The following is an 8,516-nucleotide window of genomic DNA, read 5'->3' as shown; positions in this document are numbered from 1 at the left end:
AAAGAATATATTGGTCTCAAAGAGCTTAAATTTTATCTGGGAAGAGAGACACATAGAAAGCAGTATAAAATAGACATGAAATACTTCTATAGATATAAAATGACAGTTTGAAAGAAGGTGTATCATGCCACTAGAATGCCAATTAGAACAGCAATAAAAATTTGGGGGTTGTGAACAAGAAAGGCTCTTGAAAAAGGTTCCTGGCTAGATTTTTGAGGAAAGTTTAAACATGGATTTATAGGAGAGAGAGGTGAGATGAACTTATTCCAGCAAGTGGTATTTTTTGCAGACCCTGTCTTTCCAGGAGCTCCACATTTATCCTTTTTCTGCAGAATTTTGAAGATTTCCTTCAAAAGTAAGTAAGTACACATTTATCCTTTTCCTGCAGAATTTTGAAGGAGATTTTGTAGGGCGTTTGCATCGAGCTGATTGTATTTAATGCTCAAGAATATGTAGACAGTCAAGTGTACTATATTCAGACATAAGAAATGAGAAAGAATAAGGTGGAGAGATAATCATTTCCAGTCTCAGTTCAGTCTTAGCATTTTCCTTCACTATAATCAATAGAAATATTTCACTTTCTGTAGAAAGTAATAAGACATTTAATACACGGATACTGACCTTAAGGAGCTTACAATTGCTATTAGAGCTTAGGCACCCAAGTGAGAAGTTAAACAATATGCAGTAGTTACCTAGACATACTATAAATGTCACAAGGTAGTGGTTGATAAATAAAAAAGACATCAGCTCAGACAAGTCCTAGCATAGTTCATAGGAGACAGTCTTTGGGAGCTGGCTTGGAGGAAAAAAGCTTCATGAAAGAGATGTAACTTAAATCATTTCAGCAGGGAAACCATGGTAGTCCTCTAATCCAACTGGATAAGTCTCTTCTAACACATCACTAATAAGTGGCCCTTTTTTAAAAATCCTCTCCGGTAATAACAGAATTCACTTTCATGACACATCCTGTTTCAAGTTCTTAGAGAATGTACTTCCTTATACTCAGCCCCAAATTAGCCTACTTAGTAAGTCTGATAGTGCCATCCAGGGCCTCCCAGTCCCTGTGTCCATCATCCTCAGGTACCCCAGTGTATTACAGATGTGCTGACTTATTTATTCCCTTGCCCCTTACCTGTCCTGCAGGGCCTGAAGTAGCCACAGCACCAGGACTATGGTCATGAGGAACCCCTTGTCTTTATCCCAGTGCGATAATATGATCACCTCTCATTTATGCTCTGCTGTGAAAATGATCGTGAAGCATTGCTCATTATAACGTAGTGGTGAAGAGACTCAGGTTCTGAAAGGTAGACCCAAGTTAGAATATTGGCTCTACTAGTTATTTATTGCTTCTAATACCTTGCAAAGAGACATTTTCAATCCTCAATTTCTACACTGTAAAATGGGTACAATAATACTGGCTTCCTAACAGAGTTAGTGTAAGAATTAAAGATGACAACACATTAGGACTAATAAATACTATTATTGTCATTGGTTCTACTTTCCCCCCTTTTAAGCATGATATAAAATTCCTCTTCTATTTCAAGGCAAACTTCAAATTATTTAAAGTTAGTTTTTGTTTCCTCTGAGTCTCCTTCTCTGGCTAAATACCCCAAGTTTCTTTAGTATCTCCTTGTTCAACATGAATTCAGGTTTTTTCAACTTCTTAATTGCTCTCATCTAGACATTGTATGGTGTCTTTGGGCTCCATTTTAAATACATAGTACTAAGAACAAAACACACCCTGGCGAATGTGGCTGGATGAGATAGTCCTTAAAGGGTGGAAGGAATAGGAGGATAAAGAAAGGATATTCTCACCGGAAAATAGTGTAATTAATGAGCGAAGGAGAAGAAGCCATAATAGACATGTCATGTTTATCAACAAATGGGCTTAACTGGCTAAAAGAGAGTCATAGGGAGAAAAGATTTTAAAGGGGCTGGATTATGAAGTCCCCAGAACTATGAGACTATGGATGCTATCAATATAAAGGAAAAGCAACAAAATCATCATTATAAGAGGTTGATCTATTTCTTGAAAGCAAGCAACCTCAGAATTTATGCAAGCTATTCACAAGCAGCAAAACTTTATAACCCTTCTTTGCTCCGTTTAGATGAAAACAATCAATAACCCTAGGATCACCCCAAAGGAGATGCTGAACACTTGGAGATGATCCACAAACCACACATTCTCCCTGGCTGTTAGCTGCTGCAATCCACTGTACTTAGAAAGAGGTTGGGGATCCTAAGAATTAACTTTGTTCTGTCCTGGGAGTCAATCTTAGTGGCTTCAACCTCCGGATTTCCTCAATTCCTAGCCCCTTCTCTTCTTGCCTTTTGGTCTTTTTTTCCTTTCATTCAACTTTCATAATGCTTAGGACCTTCTAGGGTTCATTCCCCACCTCTGCTGAGTACTAGCTGTATGACTGGGCAAATTATTCAGCTTCTTTATAACTCAGTTTCCTCTTCTGTGAAAAGGAGGATTTTTATAGGACTTTAAAAATTACTGTGACCATTAAATGAGTTAATGTATCAGAAGTGATCAGAAGAGAGCTTGGCAATAGTAAGTGCTGTGTATGTTATTATTGTTATTTTGGGTCATTCAGACACCCTGCTAAGCTCAGGGGATGAAGAACAGGACAATCCTTTACCCTCAATGATCACGTTTCTCCCGATTTTGTTGGCAAATCAATGACTTTGGAAGCAGATCCTTGGATACAACTTATTAGCTACCATTTATTGTCTTTGTAACCTGGGATGACGCACTTAATTCCTCTGAACCTCTTTCCTCATCTGTAAAATGAGGGTTAATAAAATCTGGGAAGATTGATTCTATGCATATTGCCTGGCACACAGTTGTAACTAAATATACACTCTTTCCACATAATCCTGTGGCCACACCTGATGCTAGGGGACCCAACATTAAGTTTAGGAGCCAGCGCTTTTCTAAGGTGCCAGGTAGGAGCAGCTAGGTATTGCGAAAACTCTTCAGGAGGGGCAAAAGCGAGAAAGTAGGAGGGAAAAGACAGGAGCGAGGCAGAGAGGCCGACCAGGACTACATCTCCCGGAATGCTCAGCAAGAGAGAGAGCCCCGCCCCACCCCGCCCCGCCTCGCCGGCACAGAAGGCGCTGCCCACCCCTCGGAGCCGAGCCGCGCGCAGAGGCTACAAGTGCTGCGGTCGGTGATGGGGATGCTTTCCCGAGGAGCCGCGCAGAGACAAGCGCGCGGTGCTCGAACCTCACAGGGTGGCTAAGGCAGGAGGTGAGTAGCGCAGAGCGGGACGGGGAGGAGGCGCTGGGGCGAGAGAGAGACCCCGGGAGCCTGGCGCAGCTGGGGAGCGCTTCCCCTCTCCCTGCCCAAGGTGCCTGCCTTGCTTTGGGGTATTAGGCGAACGCAGCCCAACTCCGGATACCTCGGGCGGAAGCGGAGTTCACCGGAATGGATCGATTGATCCCGGGCGTGGGGATGCCGCTGTCGGGTGCTTGCGGCGCGCCCTCCCGGCACAGCGCGCGCAGGACGGATCCCGAGGTCGCCTCCCCCCGACCAGCCTCGCCCGAGTCGGTTAGTTCCAATACAAATATTAATGCTCTTCATTGCTGGCAGACGGACGAGGCAAAGTGCTATCCCTTCGTTTTGCGGTGCAGTTTCATTAACTGCGCTCTTAAACCAGGGAGAAGAGAGGGAGGAGACTGAAGGAAAGAGCCTTCAGCTGGTCCCCTGGGATTTATCCATTCTCCACTGAGAATGGAAGCCCCGGATTACGGAGTTGCAAAGGAAATCGACTGTGCAGCTAATATATCTCTGATAGAACAAGAGCCTCTCTTCTTTAAAGACAGAGAGAAGCCGGAGAAGGGAGTTAAGTGGAAAATTCTCTCCCTCTTTGTTACAAATTGGAAGTCCCGTAAGGGACTCTGCCGATTTTTATCTAAAGTAATCCAGTTTGATGAGTTAATTGAGCCAAAGGTTAATCAGAGCTCCTAACGTTTGAGGAAACTGCGAGGCGATTTCTTGTTTCAGTAATTGATCAAGCCCGTTACCATCGATTCCTTCTTTGAGGGATCCTGCACTTACTAAAGGAAAGCTCTGGTTCAGTTGTGGTTTCCCTACAGCTGGTGTTTTTGTTTGTTTGGTTGGTTTTGGGTTTTTTTTTTTTCTGTTATAGCTGCAAACTCCAATAATAGGAGAAAAGTGTGTGTGTGTGTGTGTGTGTGTGTGTGTGTGTGTGTGTTTTAAAAACTCTGATGTAGAGCAGAAAACATGTGGATTTCCTCTCCTATATTTTAAGTAAGTTGCCAGGCAGACCTTAAGTGAGCCTTGCCTGTGCTTTTGTGTGGGTTACCAGCTGTTAGAGCTCTTTTGAAGTATGATGAGCCCCCAAGCCACGAGTTAAATCAGTTATTACCCAGGACTTGGAAGCAAAATAAAAGGGGCTCTTGCTTAAAACCTCTGTACTTGGTGACGGTGGAAAGTGAATTTTATTCCTCAGAAAGATGGCAGAAGCAGCAAAAGATGGGCAAATGGTTTTCTGCTCAATCCAAAGTTCTGTCCCAGATAGGTACCTTGCTGTGGTGGAGGTGAGGGCATGTCATGAATACAGAGTTTCAGAGGTAACTTTGGAAATAGCTTTTCACCTATTTGCCTCAATGTAGCTGTAACTCTGTGGGTTTATGATTTGTCTTTTATTGTCAGTTTACTTCTGGATTGTGAAAACTTCTAGATGGTCGATTTCCTGTGCACATTTGTTTGCAAAGTGTGCAGAGGGAAAGGATCATACCCACTTAGTAAGTGGGAGTAGCTTTTACCTGGATCAGGCATCTGTGTGTGTGTGTGTGTGTGTGTGAGAGAGAGAGAGAGAGAGTGAGTGTAGGAGTGAGCTAGCCCATCATATTTTGCAGGGATCAAAGAGTGGTGTGTTGTCTATGTACTTTGGGGTCCTGAACATGCTACCATCATGTAGTAGCAAGGGGCTGAGCTGACACTGGAAGCACAATGAACAGGAGTAGGGTCTTGTAAATACAGGGCTGTGTAACTAAGGTCTCTGTGTGTACAAGGTGTAAGGTTTGGACGGGTGGCTGATTAAGCCAGCCATCTTTCACCCACTTCAGAGCTACCGTCAAAATGCTGAGCCCTGGCTCCAGTAGAGCCCAACTGATGGTGACAGATTTATTCACCCATGGTAATGCTCTAATGTTAAAACCTGTTCTGAACTAAAGAGAGTGTAAACACTTATAATTTAAATGAATTGTTGAGAAGTCTGCGCTTCCCCAGGTTCTCCAGAAAATCAGCAGCTCTGCTAAAAAAGTCCCTGCCCTTCTCATTTGTGTCTCTATACAGGAAACCTGCCTTCTCATTTGAGGGATCCTGTCACTGAAATGTGTGAGTCCTTGGATAAATTTGGCTTGGTGACGGCAATGCTTTCTTCAGAGACACTGTCACTTCCTCCGTGCTCCTTTCCTACCCTGACATAAGTTTCTCAGTGTTAATCCCTGTGATAAGTCAGAGGATTTGCCCTTTTCGCACTTTCCTGCCACTAGGTATCTGCTCCTTTCTCTTACCTCTTTTAGGAGGAACTGGAGCTAAAGTGTCAAAACCTGTGGCTACAAAGGAGATGAGGGCCTCAGGAGCAGTACTCCTGGTGATGCAGCCTTAGCTCCTGTTGGGTTCTTATCTAACTGTCTAGCTATTGGCAGACTTTCCGGAAGCTGCTGTCTGATTAGCTCTGATGGAGCTCCACTACCTTGCTAAGAAGAGCAGCCAGGCAGCCCTGTGTGATGCTGTGGACTGGAGTGCAGGAGGACCTCCCAGTGACGAGGCAGATGCAGCAGTCACCAAAGCTGCTCTCTGCTGCCAGAAACACTGTACGTCAATACAAAAAGCCCTAGAGATGGAAAGGTCTAACCTTAGCCCTTCTCCAGCATCCCCTTCCTCCTCTCTGCAAGACAATGTTATTCAGACAGATTCCTTGCCACAGGGCCATCTCAACTCAGGGAACAACCAAATAACATCAGAACGGAAAATCTGCAACTGCTGTAGCCAGGAATTAGAAACCTCTTTTACCTACGTGGATGAGAATGTCAACCTGGATCAAAGGAACCGGAGCTCCCCTTCAGCAAAAGGGAGTAATCACCTGGGAGACCTTGGCTGGGGAAATTCAAATGAGTGGTCCCATGAGGCTGCCATATCCTTGATATCTGAAGATGAAGATGATACAAGTTCAGAAGCTACATCTTCAGGGAAGTCAGTAGACTATGGTTTCATCAGTGCCATCTTGTTCTTGGTCACTGGCATCTTGCTGGTGATCATCTCTTACATTGTACCCCGGGATGTGACTGTGGATCCCAACACCGTGGCAGCCCGGGAGATGGAACGCCTGGAGAAGGAGAGTGCGAGGCTGGGGGCTCACCTGGACCGCTGTGTGATTGCTGGACTCTGTCTGCTTACGCTTGGGGGGGTCGTTCTGTCCTGTTTGCTAATGATGTCCATGTGGAAGGGAGAGCTCTATCGTCGTGACAGGTTTGCCTCTTCCAAAGAGTCTGCGAAACTCTATGGTTCCTTCAGCTTCAGGATGAAAACTAGCAGTAATGAAAACACCCTGGAACTGTCCTTGGTAGAGGAAGATGCTCTCGCTGTACAGAGTTAATTCTGGTTGTGAATTTCTTAAAGAGTCTGCTTTGGCAGTTTATATGAACAAAGCAAAGCAAAGGAAAACAAAACACAACATATTTCTTAAAATTAACAGTGCAATTTATTTGCCTGGCAAGAAAAGTTTATTTCCCAAACCAGCCAATACGTGTTTTTGTTCTCTACGTATTTTTTCTTTAGAAGAAAAGCCATGTAAGATGCATTAAGAAACCACAACCAGCTACACCAGTCCTTCTAAAGAGCTGAGATTAATTAATCTGTAATGGCCATCAGCTTCTACTTCTATAGCAAAATATTTCTAACAGTCCAGTGTATAAATGATTTCTTTTACATGATTTGGGATATTATTTTTTGGACACTAGTAGGATGAATTAGTAACCTATTTTGTGAAAAAGAACATAAACTAATCACATAATGAGGCTTACATTTAATTCTCAAAGGTGCTTATCTATTTTCTTGCTAAATTTATTTTTCCTGTAATTTGGCTATACACTAAAATATAGGGGTTTGAATTTGAATGTTTTCAAAGCTTGAGGATGCTGATTATTAAGAAAATTAAAAACATATGTTATATTCAAAATTATTCCTGTACTCAGAAGTGGTAACTAAGTCATTAGAATAAACTTTCTAGTAAAATAAAATATAAATCATTACAAGACCGATCTGAATTTGACCCAGAATGGCAGTACCAAGTTAGCCAGTGTCACATGCCTGTTTTCTAGATAATCGCTGATAAAAATTTCATTTTCTTTTTGTGATTTGGCCATCATACCAGTTACCTGTTCTTTTGAAATCTTTCCTGGTTCTCACGCCAGAGAGGCAAAACAAGACGTTTTTATTCTATTTCCAGATATCTAATATCTAGGCATTTTGAATCATGACTGGCTCAGGCACACTCCCAGCTGACGTTTTGTTGTTGTTGTTTGGAGAAAATCTCCAACGCAAGAGCAGCTAGACCCTTGGGGGCTGTGCCTAGAAACCTGTATCACTTGCTATAGGCCAAGCAACGAGTCATTGCCCCAGGATGGCAGCAGTCTTTAAGATTACAGCCAAAAAATTAAAGTGAGAAGAGAGAAAGATTAAACACACTGATTCAGCGGGAACTGCACTCCTCACCAGAACTCACCTCCTCCTAAAACTGTTCTACGCATCATTCTGATCACCTTATATCTAGACCCTCAATAACTGTGAGATCTTGCCTCATCAATTCGAAGCATGGTGAGCAAAACAGTAAACACTTTGCAAAACACACACTTAACATCCCCACTAACTCAGTGTCTCAGGATGGTTGTGGTTCAAGAAGAGGGTGGGGAATTCAGCCAAAGAAATATCTTGCATTTTGCAACTATTACTTGAGGTGTTTCCAACCTCCCACTGTTAACAGGATCAGTGGGGTCATTCTTAAAGAGGATTGAAGCTGGGAATTTGGGTGAGATGGCAGGGATGGGGAAGTGAGAAAGTGATTTCTTTATAGATTCTAAAACCTAATTCCAATGTCTGGAGCTTTTGTTACTGAGGACTGTGGAATATGTGGGTGACTGGCTGGCAGAGTGTGTGTCAGGATATTTATGTGAACGAGCTCTTGTAGGTGTCAGAGACTGATTTGATGAGTTAGGGACACTCATGTTACTAAGGGTTAAGGTGAAATGCAAAAGAGAGGATCAAAGGATGATAAAAATAGCGAGGACAGGTATGTGAAAGAATTATTAGGTAGAAATGAGAAATTATATGGACATCAGAGGAAGCTAAGTGTAGCTGGATTACCTTACCCTATATAACAGACTGTTGTTGATTTGGAAATAACTGGGACAATATAAACACGATTTTTGTTTTCTATTGCTGGTTCTTTGTGTTTTTTGAAGAAACTTTTTGTTTTACC

General features: G+C 42.8%; 1 protein-coding gene across 1 annotated transcript; it reads left to right on the top strand.

The window, feature by feature from the left end:
• Nucleotides 1-3,141: 3,141 nt before the first annotated feature.
• On the top strand, nucleotides 3,142-6,959 carry TMEM74 (transmembrane protein 74). The gene is made up of 2 exons (XM_031691252.2): nucleotides 3,142-3,256; nucleotides 5,330-6,959. Exon 2 carries the CDS (start codon nucleotides 5,718-5,720, stop codon nucleotides 6,633-6,635), a length of 918 nt encoding a protein of 305 aa, XP_031547112.1. The 5' UTR covers nucleotides 3,142-3,256; nucleotides 5,330-5,717; the 3' UTR covers nucleotides 6,636-6,959.
• The last annotated feature ends 1,557 nt before the right edge of the window (nucleotides 6,960-8,516 follow it).

The sequence above is a fragment of the Vicugna pacos genome, chromosome 25, assembly GCF_048564905.1.
Source record: "Vicugna pacos chromosome 25, VicPac4, whole genome shotgun sequence".
Lineage (NCBI taxonomy): Eukaryota > Metazoa > Chordata > Mammalia > Artiodactyla > Camelidae > Vicugna > Vicugna pacos.
The sequence above is the reverse complement of the archived record's forward strand: the minus strand, read 5'-3'. Positions and strand labels throughout refer to the sequence as shown.

Excerpts from the sequence above, each read along its gene's own strand:
- TMEM74 (XM_031691252.2), top strand. The coding sequence starts at position 5,718 with ATGGAGCTCCACTACCTTGCTAAGAAGAGCAGCCAGGCAGCCCTGTGT.